The 25,757-nt window shown below is 36.7% G+C and overlaps 1 protein-coding gene and 2 long non-coding RNA genes across 8 annotated transcripts; 2 read left to right on the top strand and 1 right to left on the bottom strand.

Moving 5' to 3' along the window:
* The first annotated feature begins 5,020 nt into the window (after positions 1-5,020).
* On the top strand, positions 5,021-5,808 carry LOC138906886 (uncharacterized). 2 transcript variants are annotated; one of them, XR_011414506.1, is made up of 3 exons: positions 5,021-5,310; positions 5,528-5,654; positions 5,746-5,808. It is a non-coding gene; the product is annotated as an uncharacterized lncRNA (long non-coding RNA). The 2 variants fall into 2 exon arrangements; XR_011414507.1 differs by having other exon boundaries at positions 5,022-5,310; positions 5,528-5,650.
* Positions 5,809-6,129: 321 nt separating this feature from the next.
* LOC138907192 (uncharacterized) lies at positions 6,130-9,369 on the top strand. Of its 5 annotated transcripts, XR_011414967.1 has the most exons (6): positions 6,138-6,582; positions 6,694-6,822; positions 7,522-7,576; positions 8,014-8,124; positions 8,421-8,642; positions 8,982-9,369. It is a non-coding gene; the product is annotated as an uncharacterized lncRNA (long non-coding RNA). The 5 variants fall into 5 exon arrangements; XR_011414968.1 differs by having other exon boundaries at positions 6,133-6,582; positions 6,718-6,822; positions 7,522-8,124; XR_011414966.1 differs by having other exon boundaries at positions 6,133-6,582; positions 7,522-8,124.
* A 6,435-nt stretch (positions 9,370-15,804) lies between these two features.
* Positions 15,805-17,622, bottom strand: LOC138908456 (uncharacterized). The gene is made up of 2 exons (XM_070199121.1): positions 16,777-17,622; positions 15,805-16,209 (listed from the first exon to the last, which is right to left on the bottom strand). Exons 1-2 carry the CDS (start codon positions 17,620-17,622, stop codon positions 15,805-15,807), a joined length of 1,251 nt encoding a protein of 416 aa, XP_070055222.1.
* Between the last annotated feature and the right edge of the window lie 8,135 nt (positions 17,623-25,757).

The following is a 25,757-nucleotide window of genomic DNA, read 5'->3' as shown; positions in this document are numbered from 1 at the left end:
AGGATCCGCCAAATTACGTTCGGATCTTAAATATTCCAAAGAAATAATACCATGTTTCAATAACTATTTTACTGCACTATGCCTAATGCGAATATGTCTTCATTTTCTATTGTACACACGGAATTTGGCAATTCCAATTGCCGCCTGTAAGTCACAACATAGAGAAACTGGTGAAGCATGTCTTCCCCCACAAAGGCACGTCTGCCAATAAGTTTCTCAACCACTCAGCTTCTTGTACTGCCAACTCAAGAGCAATGAATTCAGACTTCATAGTAGATCGTGCTATACAAGTCTGTTTTGAAGACTTCCATGAAATAGCACATGCACCCAAAGTAAGCACATAGCCACTAGTGGAGTTAACTTCATCATTGTCAGTAATCCAGCTTGTATCACAAAATCCTTCTAAAACAGCAGAAAATTTATTAAAATGCAAATACCAATCTATAGTACCTCTCAAATACCTTAACAAACGATGAAGAGAATTTCAGTATTTACTACTGGGGTTGTGAGTATATCTACTCAATCTACTAACAGCATAAGCAATATCAGGTCGTGTATAATTCATAAGAAATATTACACTACCAATTGTCTTAGCATATTCAGTTTGAGAAATACTAATTTTCTTATTCTTTCTCAAGTTTATGCTAGGATCATAAGGAGTTCTCACAGGTGCTACATCAAAACAATTAAACCTTTTTAATATAATGCGATTGAGATAACGAAAAAAGCATTAGAAGTTCTTTTGATTTTAATCCCTAAAATCACATTTGCTTTTCCAAGATCTTTCATTTAAAATTTAGAAGACAAAAAATTCTTAGTCTCGTTAACAATATTCACATTAGGGATAAAGATTAATATGTCATCCACAAACAGATATATAATAACACAATCTGATCCTATCATCTTGGAATAAACACAAGTATCAGATTCATTAACAACAAAATCATTACCCACTAATGTGCTATTAAACTTTTCATATCATTGCTTAGGTGTCTGCTCTAGACCATACAGAGGCTTTCTCAATTTGCATACTTTATTCTCCTATTCTTGGATCACAAATCCCTCAGGTTGAGGCACATAGATCTCTTCCTCTAAATCACCATTTAGGAAAGCCGTTTTAACATACATTTGATGTATCACTAAATTATGAATAGCGGCTAAAGCAACAAGAGTTCTAATAGTCGTTATCTTAGTCACAGGAGAATAAATGTCAAAGTAATCAATGTCTTTCTTTTGGTTAAAACCACATAATAATAAGTCTAACCTTATATTTCTCAATTGTACCATCAAGTCTCAATTTCTTCTTAAATATCCACTTGCTACTTATGAGTTTACAACCTTTAGGCAAATCAGACAAGTCTCACGTGTGATTAGAAACTATAGAGTCTAATTCACTTTTAATGGCCTCTTTCCAAAAACTAGCATCTATTGACCCTATTGCTTTATTATAAGTCTTAGGATTTGTTTGGTACGCGGTATAAGGTGGGATAAGGCGTGTGATTAAATTTATACCATATTTGATTGATGATATAAATTTATCCTGACATAAATTTATACTATCAACCAAATATGATATTAATTTAATCCCAATCTTAATACAGGATATTCCACCTTATTCTATTTTATCCCATCAAACTTGGGATTATATTATCCCACCTTCCAAGTGGGATAAATTAGTCTAGGGATTATAATTCCAGGATTATAATTTTGAGATAATTTAGTCTGCATACTAAACGACCCTTTAAGGTTTTCTTCTATTAAATAGATAGACACTAATTCATCATTCAAAATATCAAGATCAATATTCTTAGTCAAGAAAGTAGTGATAAAGTCAGGACCAAAGCTAGCTTCAATTCTATGCCTCTTACTCCTTCTAAGTTCATTTTCATGCTCATTAGCAGTAATACTAGAAGAAGGCACAATATGAGAATTAACAGACATAGATGTAGAAGCATTATTAGGCACATTATTTTTCAATGGAAAAACATGCTCAAAAAATCTGCATCTCTAGATTCACAAATAAAACTATCATTTAAAGACATAAATCTATACGCAACACTATTTTGAGCATAACCAATGGAAATAACATCAAAAGTCTTGGGTCCAACAGTTATTTAAAATCAGGTAGACCAACCTTTGCCAAACACACCTACACTTTCAGAATTTTTAAGTTAGGGGCAAACCCTTTCCATAACTCATACGGGATTTTATCTAACTTCTTATGGGGGACTTTATTAAGAACATAACATGCAGATAAAACAGCTTCCCCCCCACATATTATCAGATAAACCCAAACTCAAAAGTATAGAATTCATCATTTCCTTAAGGGTTCTATTTTTTCGTTCGGATACACTATTTTGTTGGGGAGTATAGGGAGCACTAACCTCATGTATAATATCATTTTTCTCACAAAAGGCTTCTAGAGTATTAATACTATATTCACCACCCATGTCAGACCTAAGACTCTTGATTTTTCTGTCCAATTAATTTTCTACTTCTGCATTGTATTTCAAAAATATGCTTTCAGCCTCATCTTTTGACTTAAGAAGATATACCTTAGTGTATCTAGAAAAGTCATCTACAAAAGTGATGTAGTATTTCTTTCCACCCTTACTAACAGTGTTCTTGAAATCTGCTAAGTGTGAATGCACTAGTTCAAGTAATTCTGTCTTCTACTAGTTACATTCTTAAAAGGCTTTTTGGTATGTTTTGCCTCTACACAAACAAGACACTTAGAAAAATTATCAGGAATTAATTTTATTTTTTTAAGTCTTTTAATAGAAGCAATATTAGCATGACCTAGTCCACCATGCTACAAATCAATGGACTTGGAAATATAAGCAGAATTGAAAGTACTAGCAATATTAGTAATTTCTTGAGCGATGTTCAGTACAAATAAACCCCCACTAAGGTAAGCATTCCCAACAAAGTCATCCCCACGAGAAATAACAACTTTATCACATCTGCTTCTCCAAGATCTTTCATTTCAAATTTAGAAGACAAAAAATTCTTAGTCTCATTAACAACATTCACATTAGGGACAAAGATTAACATGTCATCCACGTACATACATATAATAACACAATTTGATCTTATCATCTTGGAATAAGCACAAGTATCATATTCATTAACAACAAAACCATTACCCACTAATGTGCTATTAAACTTTTCATACCATTACTTAGGTGCCTGCTTTAGTCATGTCCTTGGATCACATGTCTTCAGTACCAATTTCTCATGTGCGCGAGACCACTCCCTTTTACTAGCTCTTTACAAGCCCAACAATGAGCAATTCAATATAAAGAGAAGAAAAAGACTTTCCGCAACCAATGAGTGATACTTTGTCTTTCACATAAGACAAAGAAGTAAAGAAGGAAAAGGGACTACAAAGAAATCTTTGACTTTGCATTATCAAATATAAATAATACCAACAAATCTTGTGTGGTATATACTAATATACAACGTGATATACATACTGATAAACAACAACCAAAACTCGTATTGAATATTTAGTGATTGTTTGCGATTTTTTAAAAATGAATCTGAACTTTGGAAGGGAACAAACTTGAAATTAGGAGTTGAATATTCAGGTCTTCCTATTTCTTAGTTCGTTTGGTAGTTTGGCAATCCATTGCCAATTATTTTAAGTTTTTAATTGCTAAGCTTAATTTTAGGCTAAAATCTTGCCAATGATTATTAGGAATAGTATGTACATATCAATTTCCCTATTTAAAATACGTGTTAGTAGCTTATCTTTTACAATTAGGTTCTGTATAAAAATCAACTAGCATAGAATCAAACTATGTTATTGCTCATAACTGAACTTATTTATGTACTACAATATTTTAGGTAAAGTTCTATCAATTATCAAAAAAGAAAAGGAAAAGGAAAAATTAGTAGATAAAAAATCCCACGCCTTCGCAATCGACGGAAGCAAAGTCATTAGCAACTAACCATTGATCGTTTTATAGTTTTGGAATATGGGTAAAACGCTTGAGATGATTGCGGTAATTTTGTCGCCTACTTTGTACTATTCTTCGGTGAGCGTAAGGCGATGCGTTTTACATGTGCCTCATCGAGGCGTAAGCTCCATGAGTATATACATATATATATATATATATATATATATATATATATATATGCTCCTCTCCACAAAAAACTAATCAAAACAATCTATTATACGCAATTACAAGCACAAGTAACTTGAGTCGAAAAGAATAAAGTTTTCTACATGGAGGAACAAAAATGATGACTAACCTGCAATTTGAACTTGCTACTATGAAGGAGAATGAAGTTCTCTTGGTATTTGTAAAAAATAAATAAAATTGAATATTTGTTGCTTTTGAAAAATATTAGCAGACTAGCGGGCAAGATAAAGAATTGAGAAAGACCATAAATTAGGGTTTCAATCAATAAAAAAGGTCTTGACTTTTAAATTTAATACATTTCAGTTCCTTTTTAAATATTTTGAGTAATTACAAGATGACTTTTGAGAATTTAGGTATTATATGAAAGACTTATTCAATAAATTTTATTTTAATTTGAAAAAATCTTTGGGCTTACGCATCACTACAAAAACGAGCCTCAAACGCTCGGGCATACGCCCCGAATGCCCGGACGTATGTCCCGAATTGCTGGACGTACAGCTCTTGAGACTTTAGCCACAGACCATCGCCTCAGGACATTTTTGGTGCACCTCGCCCAGAAAACGTCTTTTAAAACACATCTATTCTCCAAACTTATACAGCTTGTTTGTGAATTGCAATTACTGTATGCTAAAAATAAGTAAAGCAGAACGTCTTCTAATAAAAAAGAAGGGATGCACTATTAGAATCATTACCAACTAATCTATATATATATATATATATCTATAATTGAAGGCCATAAGAGAGGTGATGTGGCACTTTATTAGGCTAGAATTCGTATTTATCTTTTACCTCCATTTTTTTGGCTTTTCCCCCTTTATTTTTTATTTTAATTTAATTTTAATGTGATATTTTAAAATTCCAAAAGTCACCTCATTAATTCTCTATATAATTGCACCTGTTCAGACTACTAAAATCCTAAAAGTCACTATTAGATAAACAACGTTACTCTATAAGAATTAAAGTAATAATTATTACTTCAAACGTTTCATGTAACGGAAGTACCGATTCATGAAGTGATTATCTAACCCACTGTTTCGTTAATTGATGGCTCTATGCCTATTCTTCACTGATCTCATTTACGACAACAAAACAAAGAGATTTATGGCTTTGGGATTCTATCCTGAATGAGAAAGCAAGAGTTTCAAATGCTAAATATATGAATGTATTTTCCTCATCTTTTGTTTCTTTTTCCTTTTTACCCATGTGTTGTACGATTACATCAAAAATATTTCTTTAGAAACTCAAGTTTTATTTTGTGAATTACACTCCTAATACTTCCTTACTAATGCAGGAAATCACCATAAATTGTGATGAGTAAAATAAATTGCTTAATTATCAGCCTTATCAAGTCAATAACATTAACCTCTTTGTTGCCGCAGATCGCAAAGTTAAGACCAAAACCATGAGATAATGAAAGCCAGGATCCACACTCACAAGAGATGAAGGATTGGATATAGAATAGCCATCAAATAGTGAGAATAAAGAGCTGATACCTCAAAATAGTAGGTTGAAAATTCATTATCAAAACGATTTTTGTCAAATTACCTGAAAAATTAATTCATCGGTTCTCTCTGATTCGTCATCATCGGTTGTGCAGGCAAGTTTGAGACAAAAATTACAATCTTTGAAGTAGTGCGAGTGTGCGACCAAAGTCTGAAAAGAGATACATTCAATTTGCATTTGTTATATGCTTCGCCTCATACAACCAGTATTTCTAACTGCTGGAGCAAAGCCTTTAATATTAAACTCCACGAGATATGTAATTTCAGAATAATAGAAAGCGAGTAATATTTTTGTTATTTATCCTTGTGATTTTATGTGTAGTTTATTTCTTTTTCTTGGACTAGGGAGGAAAGGAGGTAAATTGCAGGGTTGTGGGTAACAGGTATCAATATTTATTCCACTCCTATGTTAAAACCAGTACAATCTATATATATATATATATATATATATATATATATATATATATATATATAATTGAGGGGCCTAACGTCGGTGACGTGGCTCTCCCATCTACAAGAAAATCCTCTTTCCTGCCTCTATGATTTCTTGCCCTTTTTAAAACGCAATTTTCACCCCAAAATACACCAAAACCGCTTCACATGAACACCGGTTCTGTAATCTCTTGCAAATTATCAGTACTTCCCCATCTACTCAACATTCTCTCACAACGGTTGTATGGCAACGATTTGCTACTCCCTTTTCCCCTAATTACTCCCCTTCTATATCTTCCAATTTCCCTGTGCTTCTCCATCTTTTCAATCGCCCTCTCTACCTTCTTTGTTCTATAGTTTTTATTTGAAACAATATCTCAAATTCCCTGATAATGTATTCATTATTTACCCACGGCATACTTACTTTACAAATCATGAACTATTCGACAAAGAACAAAATCAGGAATCACAAACTGCTTCGGTGCACCCAACAAATTTCGGTATGTAATCCTTTTCAAAGAATTTTTTCCGATTATGCTTACCAGTTATTCTCATGGTTTATTTGATTAATCTAATTGTATTTTAAAAAAAATTATGTTTGATGCACCTAGAGTCTGTGCGCTCAATTAATATAGGTGTGGACGCACAAGGAATACGAGGACAAATAAACTTGTCCGCTCAACAAATATAGGTGTTGACGTACAAGGAATACGAACAGAAAATGCCATTACGAGATTGAGGTACTTTTCTAATATTCTTCGCCACTCAGATTTTCGCGCAGTTCAGATATACTGGTCTAAATATTTTGAACTACTATTATCATATATTCCCCTATTATATCACTAGGGTGTTAGGATTCGACAACAATGTCTTTCAATTAATGTTATAGTTTAGGTCATAATTTTCAATCTTCTCTACGTTATTGTTTTCTATTTGAAGCGACATATGCATATAACATTGGTTCAACAATGTAGTGATCATGAAAAAACCCCCCACCAAAATATGATCATCAAATGAAGGGGATATGCAAAATAATCGCTTATAATGTATCTTTGCTATTTAATCTCTAAAAACTTTGACGTATGTATAACCAAATGTTAAATTCATCAAAATATAGTATTGAATTTGTGAAGCAAGCAAGTGCAAATAAGATGATATAAACAGACATGAAATGTGCTGGTGAGGACTATAGATGCTCAACTTATTGAGGTTTACAGACAAAGAAGAAATCAATAGAGGTTTTCACCTCTAACCACTTTCTTAGAAAGTTTCTCAACCAAATCATAGTGCCAGTATCACCATAGTATATATGGCATATATATACTGCTACTGGAATTTCTTCATGTAGTTACAGCTTTATAACATTTTCTTGTGCTTTTTTTCTTCTCTTTGGTTTGTTATTATATCTCTTTTAATGCTTCAAGCCATATGTACTGCAGTTTCATTGCTTGCAACTGAGCCTTTAAGTTAATTGTTCTTCTTCTCATTTGTAAGGTATGTCTGTTCATACCATCCTTCGTTCCCGGCTTTCATGCTTCATTTGAATTTACTTATTTTTCTCGATCATATAAATTGAGTACTCCATTGTTAACCTTCTTAATTTTTTAATCTTTTAGCAGTTTAATGTTGTTTATAATTTTTGTGCACAAAAGCATAGTACTTAGGTAATGTACAACTATGGCAGGCGAACCAAAAATTCAAGAGTTTTTCCTGCTCTCTTACGAGATTGAACACACATTGACATTCGGCAATGTCAATAGCTTAACATTTTTGGAGTATTTAGTGAATATTATATAATGTTTGCATTTTGAATGAGTTTTGGCATAAAGCAAGAGAAATCTTGATCCTTTGATTTTCTTTTAAGCTTTTCTTTCATTTTTTTGGCCCTTCTGCTTTAATTGCTTCTCGTGTATGGTATGAATCATGACTAGAAAAAAGGATGCGACAGCTTTGCTCTGGGAAAAGGCTGCAGGAGTTTTGCTTCAACAAGTCCACGAGAGATTTCTGGACAAGGCTTGGAGTACTGCTCCAACTTAAATAAGGTAGGTGCCGTTCTAACACTCCAAAATTTATTATTTGGCTATATTATTTACCTGAATAATATTTCTTTGTCTGATTGTATTGGGTGTGAGAAGTTTTGAGGTGATCAAAATTAGGAGTTAAGGTATGTGTTATGTTGATAAGAATACCATATCTTTCCTTCAATCATGATTACATAACTTAACAAAGAGAGAAGCTAATGGCCTCCAGGTGTATTCAGTAATAATGATAACCTCAAAAAATTTCCTTATGTAATTGTAATGTGCATTAATTTTCAATTCATACATTTGTGTATCAGTTGATTGATAGATGGAGAGACATCAATGGCTTCTTTTTCTGGTACATGTCTAAAGCCTACGCTTATGGTGATTGCCGGAATATATGATATAGTTGAGGCGGGGACGAAAGGCAATGGAAGTTTTGCATCTGAACATAGTCATTGTCACAAAGTACGGAAAGGAGAATCATTGGACTCTCAATCATGTTCTATATCCATGCCTAATAGGACAACTTTATGAAGGTAAATATGTAATCTTTGTGTTGAATTCCAATAACTTACAAGATTAAAATCGGGGGATATGAAGCATAACATAGTTTGGTTAGATCATTGGCAGGAAGTTGGGGTATTCAAAGATCAATTTCTTGAATTATAATAGTAGCTGATTGTATTTCTAACTCTGAGTGCCATCTTCAGTTTAGACGGAACTTTAATGATTGGGAGCTGGAGAATATTAGTATTTTGCTGGAAAATTTACAATATGTGGCGCTAGATGAAAACAAGACAGATTTTCAGATTTAGTTAGCACATAAATCTGAACTTTCTTTGTTAGTACCTGCTTATATATTATTTTTGAAGCAGGTTAAGGGTTGGTAGGATGAAGGGCCATGAAAATTGATTTGGAAGTCAAATGTTCCTCCTAAAGTTTTCAATCAAGATATCAGCAATTATTATTATGCAGGTTTGGAGAGAAAGTGGACAACAGAGGCAGATTGATATGAAATTTATTTCTGTGTGCATCATTTTTAATACATGGCTTGAAAGAAACAAGAGGTATTTTGAAGAGAAAGCTGAGCACAATTCTTTTTTAAAAGTTTAAATGCTTGCAAAATTGTACTTTTGTAGCAAAGGAAACATATTAGATAGTATGATGTAGTTTTTGGATTTTTGAGTCTATTGTTGTCATTGTACTCCTTTATACTAGATTTCATAACATCTTGGTACTGACAATAATATTACCATTACCTTATTTAGAGAAAGCATAAAACCAACCAATCCCTAATATTTTTTATACGTATAGGCACAATAATGCTTTAAATCTCTTTGCTCACCTATCTTTGTTATGCCCTTGAGTTTCTTCAGTTACCTTCTTTTGTATTACGTAGAAGCTAAGTTAGTGAGGCAGAAAGAAAAGGGAAACCTGGCATTTAAAAAAAATAGAGAGGAAAGGAAGTAAAAAAACATAAAAAATATTTCTAAGAAAAAGAGGGAAAAGGTACCGTTTCACCTATATATGTTAATACAAGAAGGGTCAAGTACCTATATTAAGACAAAAAAATTCTCAAGTAGTGAAAACTAGAGAGAAATTTAAAATTAAGTATCGATAATAAAATGGATTAAAAATTGAAATCTAATATATTGGAATTTGAAGACCAATTTTTTTATAAGAATTGACTTGCCATTATTTTTATTTTTTGTATATTAGAAAAAAGACCATGAGTAAGTTTAATGAGGTCGGTCAATCACTGCGCGAAGCGCAGTCAAATTTTCTAGTTCTATTAAAAAGGGATGCACTATTAGAATCATTAGCAACGGTTTACGGCGTTAGAAACAGAGTAGATAACTGAGGTCGTCGCTAAAAGCAGATGCCTCACATTTTTTCTCACACAAAACAGCCACACTGTTTTATAAGTGGAGTATTTTTATTGTAGAAACTCAAGAAGACCATTGGTTGCAATTGGAACTATTTAGAGACTCTGTGGGCTGCGGGGGCCCATCTATCACGGCCAAGGTGCGTTCTTCAAACTTGCTTCACCGGCAGAATTCGCGACTGAATTCTACTTAATATGTAATCTTTTCGGTCCCAAATTATGTGGTATGGTTTGGTTGACATAAAGTTTTAAAAAAATAAAATATTTGTGTAGTTTATAAATCATCTTATTGAAATAAAATATAACAAAATTTAAAATAATTATTTTTAAATATAGAACTGTATCATTTTCTTTGGACCGTCTAAAAAATGTCACATAATTGGGACAAAGGGAATATTCGATATAAGAAACCGTAGGTCTCCTGCATGCATACTCTGCAATGCCCCATCAAAATTCACAGAAGCAAATAGGAAGTAGCAAACAATAAGTACGATAATAATCTTTAATACTCCATATATTCCAATTAGCAATTACGAAGTACAATTTAAACTTTTTATATTTGATCTGTTTCATTTTATATGATAGTATTTAACTTGACACATAATTTAAGAATTGGAAAAAAAAGACGTTTAGAAAATACCAAATGTATTATTTGAACTTGTCCTTTTATAACATAAAAGTCATTCGATCCAACTAAAACAAATAATGTTGAATAAAATGGATATTTTATTACATTGTGAGGGGAGTACCTGTTGAGATTGAATAAAAGATGGTGCAGCAGCCAGATGAAAGAGAGTGAAGCCCGAAAACCCATATGAATGGGTGGTGTTGGTAAGCTAAAAATAAGAAGCAGTGTATATTTCTGCTAAGCATTGTATATACAAGCTTGCCAACCCACCCATTCCCAAAGATTTTGCAGGGCTCAACTCCCATTTCAGATTAGCTGGAATATGTTTTTTCTATATGCATATCATTGTGTAATGTGTATCTGTCGAGTGCAGTACCAAGTGCGACTATATATAGCGTAGTTGAGGGAGGGAACGTACTGTCACTTGAACAGGAGTTCTCTTTTCGGGATAAGGTTGCGTTGTTTGTTTCTGAGTCAAGAACCAAAATATTGTATATTTTGACTCAAGACACAAAAATAGGTGGAAAAAAGTGTTGATGACCATATTATGTATAACGCATCTAAAAGATGTGCTATACCTTAACGGCCAATTACCCCGTTAAGATATATCGCATGTAATATATGCGCTATACTCAGTATTTACAGCCATAATAATGTCACGACCCACAATCTCATCTCAGGTATCGTGGTGACACTTAGTCTCTAAGATTAGGTAAGCTGATTACAATTACATTTCGAGCCATTTTATTTTGAAACATATAATTTAATAAGTGTCAAAACCAATAGCGGAAATAATTATAACAACCTCCCAAGACTGGTAATACTGAGTCATGAACTCTAACTGAATACATGCAATGATCTCAAGTATCGAATATACAATACTGCTCGAATAAGAGTTGACAGTAAAATAAAATGGGAAGACTCCAAGGGACTGCGATGACCAAGCAGCTCTACTTTAAATTCTTGGGATCACACTCTAACCTCTGTCCGAATCCGATATCTCCAATATCTTGCTCTGCACAAAAATATGCAGAAGTGTAGTATGAGTAAACTACAGTCGATACCCAGTAAGTATCAAGACTACCCTCGATAAAGTAGTGATGAGGTACAATCAAGACACTAACTAGTCAAATAACCTGTGCAATATAGCATACAAAAATAATAGAAAGACAAATAGCAGTGATAGCAACAATAATCAACTAGTGATATAAACAGCAAGGCAACAAGAATACCGTAAATATTGCTCAAGCGAATAATGAACACAAGTACAATCAATTAATCAAGTCCTTCAAAATATACATCTTTCAAATGTAAGTCCTTCAAATATAAATCTATCACATATAAGTTTTTCAAATAAAATCTTTCAAATATAATTCTTTCAAACAAAAGTCACTCTTTGATACCTCATTTCATTATCATAAAACACGGGTCTCAGCTCACTTTTATATTTTCACGGCACCTCGTGCCCATATCTCTATTACAACCGCACGGACAACTTATGTACCAAAATATCAATGTATATAAGATCCGCAAGATCAATTTATTTTCAATAAAGAAATTTTACAACTTTTAAACCAAGTAAGAAATCAACAAAGAAATAAATTTATTTTTGCACTCGTTTGAGTGAAGAAAATGACATTTCAATTAAAATGAAGCATCCGATAGCTACTGATTTGGATGTAAAATTTACTAAATTAAAACATAACAGTAATTTCTTTTATTCAAAACAACACAAATCTCGAAAACCAGTAAAAACCAGAAACACAAATCCTCAGAGTCTCGTACGAAGAGCCAAAGCCAACACAATACAATAAGGAATACAAACCACATAATAAAATCAAATAATTCATCACGGAAGAACACAAGAATTTATATATCACAAAAAAAACAAAATAACCAAAGGCAAGTGCAGCAATAGAGAAATATCAACAAAGGACACTCCCGAGGTACCGCCTCGTAGTCCCAAATCATAAATAAATATCAACAAAAGGGCACTCCCGAGGTACCGCCTCGTAGTCCCAAATCATATCTATTGTTCGGGTAGTTTTAGTAATTTATCTAATATAAATTAGGCATTTTAAACTAACAAGTATGGTGCAAAAATTCTAAATAGTTCATGAATTGGGTCCTAAAACTACCCGAACAATAGCATAATAGTAGTTACGCACGGACTTTCGTCACCTCGTACGTACGTAGCCCCCACAATTAGGAACAAATATTTATTTAAAACACTTATGAGGTAAATTCCCTCTTACAAGATTAGACAAGAGATTTACCTCGTCTCAAAACTCACTTTCGGATCACAATTTCGCGTTAAAGCCTCAATTTTGATGCCGAAAATCCGAAACTAGTCAAACGTTATATAATTTAATCAATAAATACTCAACATTTTATAATTTATCTATTAGAGTAGTTAGCCAACTCAAAATTCTAAAATTTCTAAAATTTCTAAATGTTCCCGGAATCCGAAAATTTTCGGAGGAAATCATCACCCATAACCTTAAGAACTCAAATATACAATTTTCACCCCATTCCATAACCATTTTCGTGGCTAAAATCTCATGTTTATCAAAACCTAGGTTTTTCATCTAAACCCTTGATTTTCACAATTTACATGTTATAATCTACCTATAATATATGTAATTAATTTACAATAGGTAGAATTAACTTACCTCTAAGTTTCTAGGTGAACACCCCTCTCAAAAAGCTCCAAAATCGCCCAAGAATGGAGAAAATGGGCTCAAAAACGGCTGAGCCCCGTTTTTAAGACATTCTGCTAGCACAGTAAAGCCCTTATTCACGAACGCGGTAAAGGCCTCGTGTTCGTGAAGGCAAAATTCCCTAGGACCTTAAAATGCTCTTCCCGAACGCGACAGGGGTCTCGTGAATGCGAAGGCTTACCTGGCCTACCCTTCGCGAACGCGAAGGGTAAAATACAGTGATCCCTCCCAGGCCCTGTCCTTTTATACGAATGCGAGAAGGCCTTCATGAACGCGTAGGCCTGGGATCCCCAAGCTTCGCGAATGCGACCCTCTTCCCTCGAACATGGAGGGTAACTGCCCATCTCCCCAAATTCCTTCATCACGAACGCGAGAGACCTTCCGCGTTCGCGAAGAAGGAAACCAGAACTGGAAATCTGGTTTTTCCAACTTAGCTCTGGGTGGTTCAAAACTCACCCGAGCCAATCGGGACCCCGTCTAAATGCACCAACAAGTTTGTAAACATAATACGGACCTGCACGAACTCTTGAAATGCATAAATCAACAACGAAACCAAGAATCGTACCCCAAAACTGAATTGAATCAAAATATGAACTTCAAGTTTCTAAATTGCTCCGAACGCGCCGAATCGTACTTAGACTACTCGGAATGATACCAAATTTTACGTGCAAATATTAAATCACCATACGGAACTATTCCAAAGCTCCGAATTCCAAACGGACCTCAATTACTCTAAAACCTACTCCAAACCAAATTTAAAGAATTTTAAAACCTTCAAAGAGCCAACTTTCACTATTAGGCGCCGAAACGCTCCAAAGGTCATCCAAAACCCGATCTGAACATACATCCAAGTGCAAAATCATCATACGAACCTATTGGAACCGTCAAATCTCGATTCCTAGATCGTTTACTCAAAATGTTGACCGAAGTCAAACTTGGCCCTTTAAAGCCAACCTAAGAAACCAAGTGTTCTGATTTCAACCCGAACCCTTCCAATTCCTGAACTAACCATCCCTGCAAGTTATAAAATAATAAAAGCACATACGGGGAGTATTCTGTAGGGTAACGAGGTTCTAGAAGTCTAAATGAACGGTTGGGTCGTTACATTCTCCACCTCTTAAACAGACGTTCATCCTCGAACGAGTTTGAATCATACATGGAGTGCTGAATAAGTGTGGATATCTGCTCCGCATGTCCTCCTCGGCCTCCCAAGTCTCTTCCTCGATTGGTTTTCCCCACCACTGCACATTTACCATAGAAATCTTCTTGGACCTTAACTGGCGAACCTGCCTATCAACAACGGCAACTCGTTCCTCTTCATAACCCAAGCTCTCATCTAGCTGAACTGTGCTGAAGTCTAACACATGTGACAGGTCGGCATGATACATCCGGAGCATAGATACATGAAAAAATGGATGAACTCCTGATAGACTCGGAGGCAAAGCAAGCTCGTAAGCAACCTCCCCGACTCGTCTCAACACCTCAAATGGGCCTTTAAACCTTGGGCTCAACTTGCCATTCTTCCCAAATCTCATGATTCCTTTCATCGATGAAACCTTCAAGAGAACTTTTTCACCTACCATAAATGATAAATCATGCGCTTTCTGATCCGTATAACTCTTCTGCCTAGACTGTGCTATACGAAGTCGCTCATGAATCAACTTTACTTTGTCCAAGGCATCCTTCACTAAATCAGTGCCATATAACTTAGCCTCGCCGAGCTCAAACCATCCGATGGGCGAACGACACCGCCGACCATATAAAGCCTCAAATGGAGCCATCTCGATGCTGGATTGGTAACTGTTGTTATAAGAAAACTTGGCAAAAGGCAAGAAACGATCCCATTGACCTCCGAAGTCAATTACACATTCCCTGAGCATATCCTCCAAGATCTAAACTATCCGCTCCGACTGCCCGTCCGTTTGCGGGTGAAAGGCGGTGTTGAGCTCTACATGGGTCCCCAATTCACTCTGTACTTCTCTCCAGAAATGTGAAGTAAACTGAGGGCCTCTATCTCATATGATGGAAACAGGAACGCCGTGCAACCGAACTATCTCCTGGATATAAATCTGGTCCAACCTCTCTGAAGTATACCTAGTCACAACTGGAATGAAGTTTGTCGACTTGGTCAACCTGTCGACAATGACCCAAACTGCATCAAACTTTCGCAAGGTCCACGACAACCCAACTACGAAGTCCATAGTAATGTTCTCCCATTTCCACTCTGGTAGAGCCATCTGCTAGAGTAGGCCACCTGGCCTCTGGTGCTCATACTTAATATGCTGGCAATTTAGCCACCTAGCTACATACTCAACTATGTCCTTCTTCATCCGCCACCACCAATAATGCTTCCTCAGGTCGTGATACATCTTCGTAGCATCTGGATGAATAGAATACCGAGAATTGTGTGCCTCCTCTAGGATCTTTTCCCTCAGCCCATCCACCTTAGGAATGCATAGAAGACCCTAGAGTCGCAGAACACCATCTTTTCTGATAGTAACCTCCTTGGCACCACTCCGTAGTACCGTTTCTCGATGAACCGACAAGTGTTGATCATGAAATTGGCGAGCCTTGAACCGCTCAAATATTGAAGACTGGGCAACAACACATGCAAGAACTCGACTTAGCTCTGAAATATCTATCCTCACAAGTCTGTTAGCCAAGGACTGAATGTCCAAAGCTAGTGTCCTCTCCTCTGCTGAAATGAAGGCCAAACTAGCAATAGTGTTTGCCTTTCTGCTCAAGGCATCTCCAACTACATTCGCTTTGCCCGGATAGTAAAGGATGGTAATATCATAATCCTTCAGTAACTCAAGCCACCTGCGCTGTCTCAAATTGAGATCCCTCTCTGCTTGAACAAATGCTGCAAGCTACGATGATTGGTGTAAAACTCACAGGACACTCCAAAAAGATAATGCCTCCAAATTTTAAGAGCAGCCAACTCCAAATCATATACTGGGTAATTCTTCTCGTGAGGCTTCAGCTGACGTGAAGCATATGCAATAACTCACCCCTCCTGCATCAATACACAACCCAGGCCAACGCGTGAAGCATCGCAATACACTGTATACATCCCTGAATCGGAAGGCAACACTAACACCGGTGCTGAAGTCAATGCTGTCTTGAGCTTCTGAAAGCTCACCTCTCAATCATCGGACCATCGGAACGGAGCACCCTTCTGGGTTAATTTGGTCAAAGGTGTTGCAATATATGAAAAGCCCTCCACAAAGCGATGATAACAACCTGCTAACCCAAAAATCCTGATCTCAGTCGCCGAGGTAGGACAATGCCAATTCTTAACTGCCTCGATCTTTTTGGGATCCACTTTAATACCCTCGCCCGATACATTATGCCCCAAGAATGCCATAGAGTCTAGACAAAAATTTACACTTGGAGAACTTAGCATATAACTTTTGTTCCCGCAAAGTCTGAAGCACCACTCTCAAATGTTGCTCGTGCTCCTCTATACTACGCGAGTAGATCAAAATGTCATAAATGAAGACAATGACAAATGAATCAATATATGGAATGAACACCCTGTTCATTAGATCCATAAATGCCACCGAGGTGTTAATCAACCCGAAGGACATTACCAAAAACTCATAATGGCCATATCTAGTCCGGAAAGCAGTCTTCGGAACATCCGAATCCCGAATCTTCAACTGATGGTAACCCAATCTCAAGTTGATTTTTGAGAACACTCTGGCACCCTGCAACTGGTCAAACAAATCATCAATACGCGGTAACAGGTACTTGTTTTTAATGGTAACTTTGTTCAATTGGCGATAATCAATACACATCCGCATAGTCCCATCTTTCTTCTTCACAAATAACACCAGTGCACCCCAAGGCAATACACTTGGTCTGGCGAACCTCTTTGCTAACAACTCCTCAAGTTGTTCCTTCAGCTCCTTCAACTCTTTCTGAGCCATACGGTACGATGGGATAGATATAGGCTGGGTACCTGGAGCCAAATCAATATAGAAATCAATATCACGATTTGGTAGCATTCGTAGAATATTAGAAGGAAACACATCAAATAACTTCCAGACTACGGGCACTGAATCAATTGCCAGAGTCTCTGTAGTAGTGTCCTGAATATAGGGAAGATAATCCAAGCAAACCTTCTCGACCATGTGTCGAGCCTTAAGAAAGGAAATAACCTGACTAGATGCACCGAGAGACGAATCGTTCCACTCTAATCTAGGCAACTCTAGCATCACCAAGGTAATAGTCTTGGCATGGCAATCTAGAATGGCATGATATGGAGATAGCCAGTCCATGCCCAGGATGATCTCAAAGTCAGTAATATCAAGAAGCAGAAGATCCGCTCTAGTCTCGTAACCACAAAAAGTAACAATGCAGGACCGATAGATCTGATCCTCAACAACAGAATTGCCCACAAGAGTACCCAAGGACTCACGAGAGACCCCTAGGAAATGAGCAAACAGAGATGAAACATAGGAATATGTAGACCCTAGATCAAATAATACTCAGGCATCTCTACCGCAGACAGAAATAATACATGTGATCACGGCATCTGAGGCTACTGCATCTGGTTTGGCCGGAAAAGAATAGAACCTACCTGGAGCGCCACCTGACTAGAGTCCACCTAGATGGCCTCCACCACTAGGACGACCCCTACCCACCTGCCCTCCACCTCTAGGATGGTAGAACAACTGGTGTAGTAATCATAGGCTGCTGACTCTGCTGCATTACTTTGCCCTGAAGCCTGGGGTAGAATCTACGTACATGACTAAAATCTCTGCACTCAAAACAATGTCTTGGTATGGTGGGCTACTGACCTGAAGTATGGCCCTGATGACCTGAATACCCACTGGAGGAACCCTGAATAATTGGTGGGCGATAAGAACTCTCTAGCATAACACTGAAATAAGGTAGCGCTGGAGCACCCCGCGGAGGTGGCGGTGTTGGATAAGGGGGCCTATTGGACTGACCTCTCACGAACTGACCTCTACCACCATTCGGGGGTACCACTAAACTCTCCCGAATATCGAAACCGCTTGTCCCTCGTCGCATGCTCTCGGTTCCGCAGACGGACACCCTCGATCCTTCGAGCTATCTCCACAACTAGCCTATAAGAAGTCTCCATCTCCACCTCTCGAGCCATGGTGGCCTAAATACTAGAGTGTAATCCGGAGACAAACCTCCGCACTCTCTCTGCATCGGTAGGTAGTATCATAAGTGCATGGCGAGACAACTTAGAGAACCTTGCCTCATAGTCAGTCACTGATATCTGACCCTGCTGGAGCTGCTCGAACTGGAACCACAACTCTTCCCTCTGAGAGCGTGGTATGTATCTGTCCAAGAAGAGGTGTGTGAACTGATCCTAAGTCACGGGAGGAGAACCTGCTGGTCTGCCGAGAAGATGTGACTGCCACCACCTACGGGCCCTGCCCTCCAGTTGAAAAGTAGTGAAGTATACCTCGTGGGACTCTAGTATCCTCATGTCGTGCAGTTTGTCCCTACATCGATCAATAAAATCCTGGCGGTCCTTATGTTGCTCACCTCCGAAAGCAGGAGGATGAAGTCTGGTCCATCTGTCCAATAACCTGTGCGGATCACCAACCATAACCGGTATAGGCTCAGGTGTAGCTGCTGCAACTAACTTAGCTCTACCCACAGGTAGTACACTCTAGGTCAGATATACCGCAACTACATGCCCATAAGCCTGCGCGGTAGGGATTTGTGCTCCCCTCCTGTATGAGATATGGCTGGATACGCCAGAAATAAACCGGCATGAGTCATAGTACCCATGAACAGCAGCATACGGCCCATGACCTCCTGAAATCTTGGTGCGGACGTGAAATCCACCGGAGCTGGCTCTACTGCGGGCACCTCTCCCTGCTCCTCAATGATAGGATCCTCTACTGACTCCACTAGTGGCATGGCTGGAGCAACCCTGGGACGTCCTCATCCCCTACCATGAGATGGAGCCCTACCCCAGCCTCTGCCTCGGCTTCTATCAACAGGGGGAGCAGCTCTTCCCTGGTCTGGAACCTCCGAAGAGTGCGTTCTCAAATCTGTGAGAGAATAAGAGAAAGATACTTAGTACTAAATTAACTGCACGATAGAATATAAAGAAAGGTAGTTTCCTAACATCCTATAGCCTCTCGAAGTTAAGTACAGACGTCTCCGTACTGATCCGCAAGACTCTATTAGGCCTGCTCATAACTTGTGAGACCTACGTGAACCTAATGCTCTGATACCATATTGTCACGACACAATTTCACATATAGGTCGTGATTGCACCCAACATCACCACTAGGCAAGCCAACTAGTGAACTAAACATATATTTCCTCTTTTAATAAGTCTCCGAATTATTAAACTTCTTTATTTGCAAGATTTAAGAAAATAAAAGGTTTAAACAAATAAAACCAAGTAATAAGTTCAAAACCACGATTCCACTAACGTGTGTGCCGAGATCTGGTATCACAAGTGTATGAGCATCTAGTAGTTTATACAAAACTTTAACTATTGTCTAAACATAAAATAGAAAGAATACAAATACAAAGGAGAGGCTCTAAGAGTTACAGAACGGCTCAGAAAGCACCTCACCACTAGACCTCGGGATATCGGGGATACACGCTGATAGGACCGCCTGATGCACCTATCTGAGATCCTGCACAAAAAGTACAGGATGAGTACATAAACAACGTGTACCCAGTAAATATCAAGTCTAATCTCGAAGAAGTAGTGACGAGAGGTCGACTTCGACACTTACTATGGGTCAATAATATTAAGATAGAAATATTTAAATAAACACGGTTTATGTGAATAATAACAAATTTTCCTTAGCAAGCAGGAATAAATAATTCTTTCACAACTTCATAATTTCCAATAAGTCATTTAAATGTCAATGCACCGTGTAATTTTTATTATTAAGCACGATTTATGCCAAGGTCATACGACCCGATCCAGAATAATGTGTAGAGTGCCGAGGGTCGAGCGACACGAACCATAGATGTATCTATCTACTGCCGAGGCATTCGGCCCACTCCACAAGAAGAGGAGGATATTTTATAAGCATTTGACTTAAACATTTTTGAGGTTTTATACAAAAATAATACGAATTTCATTTGCGATCTTTCACAATTTCTCCAACAAATACTAATATAATTTAGGCATTTTAACTAACAAGTATGGTACAAAAATTCTAAATAGTTCATGAATTGGGTCCTAAAACTACCCGAACAATAGCATAATAGTAGCTACATATGGACTCTCGTCACCTCGTACGTACGTGGCCCCCACAATTAGGAACAAATATTTATTTAAAACACCTATGGGGTAAATTCCTTCTTGCAAGGTTAGACAAGAGACTAACCTCATCCCAAAACTCACTTCCCAATCACAAATTCACGTTAAAGCCTCAATTTGGTACCAAAAATCCGAAACTAGCCAAACGTTATATAATTTAATCAATAATTACTCAAAATTTCATAATTTATCTATTATAGTAATTACCCAACCCAAGATGGTAAAATTACTAAAATTTACCCAGGTCCCCGTGCCCGGATTCCGGAAATATTCGGAGGAAATCGTCACCCATAACCTTAAGAACTCAAATATACAATTTTTATCCCATTGGATTACTATTTTCGTGGTTAAAATCTCATGTTTATCAAAACCTAGGTTTTTCATCTAAACCAATGATTTCCACAATTTACATGTTATAATCTATCCATAATCTATGTATTTAACTCACAATAGGTAGAATTAACTTACCTACAAGTTTCTAGGTGAGCATCCCTCTCACAAAGCTCCAAAATCGTCCAAGAATGGAGAAAATGGGCTCAAAAAAGACTGAGCCCCGTTTTAAGACATTTTGCCCAGCACAGTAAAGCCCTTCTTCGCGAACGCGGTAAAGGCCTCGCTTTCGCGAAGGAAAAATTCCCCAAGACTTTAAAATACTCTTCGCGAATGCGACAGGGGTCTCGCGAACGCGAAGGCTTACCTGGCCTACCCTTCGCGAAAGCGAAAGGTAAAATACACCGATCCCTTCCTTGCCCTGTCCTTCTATTCGAACGCGAAAAAGCCTTCGCAAACGTGTAGGCCTGGGATCCCCAAGATTCGCGAACGTGACCCCCTTCCCACTAACGCGAAGGGTAACTGCCCAGCTCCCCAAATTCCTTCATCGCGAACGCGAGAGACCTTCCGCGTTCGCGAAGAAGGAAACCAGAACTGGAAAATCTGGTTTTTCCAACTTAGCTCCGGGTGGTTCAAAACTCATTCGAGCCACTCGGGACCCCGTCTAAATGGACCAACAAGTCTTTAAACATAATACGGACCTGCTTGAACTATCGAAATGCATAAATCAATAACAAAATCAAGAATCGCACCCCAAAACTGAATTGAATCAAAATATGAACTTCAAGTTTCCAAATTGCCCCGAACGCGCTGAATCGTACTTAGACTACTCGGAATGACACCAAATTTTGCGTGCAAATCTTAAATCACCATACAGAACTATTTTCAGGGTCCGAATTCCAAAAAGACCTCAATTACTCCAAAACCTAGTCCAAACCAAATTTAAACAATTTTAAAACCTTCTAAGAGTCAACTTTCACTATTAGGCGCCTAAACGCTCCCGGGTCTTCCATAATCCGATCCGAATATACACCCAAATCGAAAATCATCATACAAACCTACTAGAACCGTCAAATCCCGATTTTGAGGTTGTTTACTCAAAACGTTGACCGAAGTTAAACTTAGCCCCTTTAAAGCCAAACTACGGAACCAAGTGTTCCAGTTTCAACCCGAACCCTTCCAATTGCTGAACTAACCATCCCCGCAAGTTATAAAATAATAAAAGAACATATGGGGAGTCTTATTTAAGGGAACGAGGTTCTAGAAGGTTAAACGACCGGTTGGGTCGTTACAACTTGCACCTCAAGTGCTCAAATATCACAACATATTATAAATTGCACCTCAAGTGCTCAATTATCACAACATATCATGAATTGCACATCAAGTGCTCAAATATCACAACATATTATAAATTGCACCTCAAGTGCTCAATTATCACAACATATCACAAATTGCACGTCAAGTGCTCAAATATCACCACATATTACAAGTTGCCACAGAAATCAACAATACATTATTTTCCACAATAAGGAGCCCATGGCTTGATCATAATGTGCACAAAATCTTAACAAAAATATCCGGGAGTGAACAACTCAACAGAATAATATTTCACAATTTAACATTTTGCCTCAATATGATTTACGATTTTTATAACTCAATACCAATTTCAACAACATGAACTGGAAATTAATTCATCAAGGAACAACGCCTTCTTTAATACAAATTTTAGATAGATATATAAACGCCTCAGTTTAAACTTATTTAATTAATTATTTACAGATGAAAAATCCATAATGTGATTATTTCCAAGAAATATCAAATCAACAAACACACGGAATTCACATAAAAATCCAAGTAGCAATCACACCAAATTTCAACAATATGAACTGGAAAATAATTCATCAAGGAACGCCTTCTTTAATTCAAATTTTAGATAAATATATAAACGCCTTAATTTAAACTTATTTAATTAATTATTTACAGATAGAAAATCTATAATGTGATTATTTCCAAGAAATATCAAATCAACAAACACATGGAATTCACATAAAAATCTAAGTGGTAATCGCACCAAATTATCATATAAAATAGAAACTCGACATACAAGGAATGAGACATGACAAATCAAGGATTTACTAAGTTCCAACAATTTTTCCAATTTAATACATAAGGGCGTCTACGAATTTCAACCGATATAATTTGCACATATAAACTAAGTAGGTACTCGTCACCTCGCGTACATGGTTTTCAATTTAAAAAATTTCACATAAGACTCAATGCCTAAGGGGTAATTCCCCTACTCAAGGTTAGGCAAGATACTTATCTTTTTGAAATTATGCTAATATTCCAAAATAGCCTTATTGCTTGAATTAACCTCCGTACTACTCAAATCTATCCAAATTAATTGTATAACTTCAATAAAATTCATCGGAAATAATTCTGGATAATAAAACGTCAACTTATAATTTTACATTAAGAAGTAAACCAAAAGTCAATGCGAGGCCCGCCTCTCGGAACCCGACAGAATTTTCACGAAATCTGAACATCCATTCCGATACGATTTCAATCATACCAATTTTATCAAATTCCGATAACGAATCGACCTCCAAATCTAAAATTTTCTTTTTTGAAAAATTTTGCAAAAATCTCAATTTCTTCCATCAAAACTCGAATTAAACGATGAATATAACCATGAATTTGTAAAATATAATCACTTTCGGATGTAGAACACTTATCCCAATCAAGATTGCGAAATATCCCTCCAGAATATCCCAAAATTGAGCTCCAAAAATCCAAAAAATGAAGAAAATAACCAAACCCCCGAATATATGTTCTGTCAAGCGATTTATCCTTTGCGATCATGGACAATTCCTTGCGATCTCAAAGCATAAAAGTTCTCCAGAATAATTTTACTTTATGCGATTGCGGCCAATTCCCGGCAATCGCAATGAACAAATTTTATTAACTCTTCCCAAACTCTTCTCAGATAACATGTAGTATATTAGCCATAACCTTTTGTACATAACTCTAAACGCCAAATAATTTGACTTTCTGAAAATTAGACTTAAAGGTCTACAACTTTTATTTTTGGATCATCTCTAAATTCCTTATATATTGCAAGATATAAGCTTCTAAAGTCAGGTCAGTGCAGCAGAATTTTCCTCTACGCGATCGCGAAAAGGCTTCCGCAATCGCGATTCACAGTGTCGAAACAACAAAATTGCTCTTCGCAATCGCGACCGTTTGTCCACCATCGTGATGCACACCTCTGTGGCCAAAACCAGCAACTAAAATTGGTTTAGAAATGGTCTGAAACTACCCCGAAACTCACCAAAATCCCTCAGGACCCCGTCCTAACATACTAACAAGTCCAATAACATAACAAGAACCTGCTTAAGGCCTCAAATCACATCAAACAACGTCGAAATTACGAATCGTGCCTCGAATCGAATCATGAGTTTATAAATTTTTCAAATTCTATAATTTACGCCGAAATACATCAAATCAATCCGGAATGACTTCAAATTTTGCACACGAGTCTTAAATGACATAATGGAGCTATTCCAATTTTCAGAATCAAATTTTGACCCCGATATCAATAAAGTCAACTCCCAGTCAAACTTTCTAAAAATCTTTCATTTTTCAACTTTCACCAAAATGCGTCAAATTATCCTACGTACTTTCAAATCCAAATCCGGACATACGACTAAGTCTGAAATCACGATAAGAAGCTATCGACATCATCAAAATCCTATTCCGGAGTCGTTTTCTCAAAAGTCAAACTCCGATAAACTCTTTTCATTTAAGCTTCAAAAATGATTGTTCTTCCAATTTAATTCGAACCTTCTAAAAACCAAACTCGACCGCACACGCAAGTCATAATACGTATTACGAAGTTGCTCATGACCTTTAATCGCTGAACGGGGCATAAATTCTTAAAACGATAAGTCGGGTCGTGAAAAATAATTGACTGCTATGCATAAACATGAGCGATATTCCTTTCGCTTTCAAAATACTTTGGTCATTTTTAAAATCTAACAACTCTTCTTACATGTTATGACACCAAAGTCCATTTTTCTTTCTTGTTTGAAAGCAAGGATTAAAGGAAACTACTAGGCAATCATAATACTGATATTTAAAGACACTTATTAGCCACTTAATACCGTCACCTAAAAAGTACTATTAGCTACTTAACTTAATGCTATCACTTAAAGACACTTATTAGCCACTTAAGGGTTATTTGATACTCTCTCCGGTTCATAATAAGTGATTTTTAGTCTTTGGTACACCCCTTAAGAATAGCAAATTATGACATTAACAATATCATGATTTTTAATACATGGATAAACATTTATAAAGACATAAATATGCTTCTAAACCATTTTCAAATCCTTTCCAAAGAATATGAAGGGTGGTTTTGTACATAAATTGTTTTTTTTAAAAAAAATTATCCAATGCACGTTATTTTTAATACACCAAAACCAACCAGTCGATAACTGATCTTAACTGATTGGTTTTGGTATATTAAAAATAACATGCATTGGATAATCTTTAAATATTAGTATTATGATTGGCTAGTAAGTGCCTTTAATCCTCGCTTTCAAACAAGAAAGAAAATGGACTTTGGTGTCATAACATGTACGAAGAGTTGCCAGATTTTAAAAATGACCACAGTATTTTGAAAGCGAAACGAATCTCGTTCATGTTTATGCATAGCACATATAATTGATGCGCTATGCAGTAAATTATTATGGCTGCAAATACTGGGTATAACGCATATATTATATGTGCTATATCTTAACGAGG

This window comes from Nicotiana tomentosiformis, chromosome 3, assembly GCF_000390325.3.
Source record: "Nicotiana tomentosiformis chromosome 3, ASM39032v3, whole genome shotgun sequence".
Lineage (NCBI taxonomy): Eukaryota > Viridiplantae > Streptophyta > Magnoliopsida > Solanales > Solanaceae > Nicotiana > Nicotiana tomentosiformis.
Note: the sequence above shows the minus strand (reverse complement) of the source record. Positions and strands in the feature narration are given on the sequence as shown.

Bases quoted from the DNA above. Each gene is read 5' to 3' on its own strand.
- LOC138908456 (XM_070199121.1), bottom strand. From the start codon at position 17,622: ATGGACTGGCTATCTCCATATCATGCCATTCTAGATTGCCATGCCAAG. The intron at 16,210-16,776 runs GTGCTTCAGACT...CAATCATCGTAG, and splicing joins ACGAGCAACATTTGAGAGTG to CTTGCAGCATTTGTTCAAGC.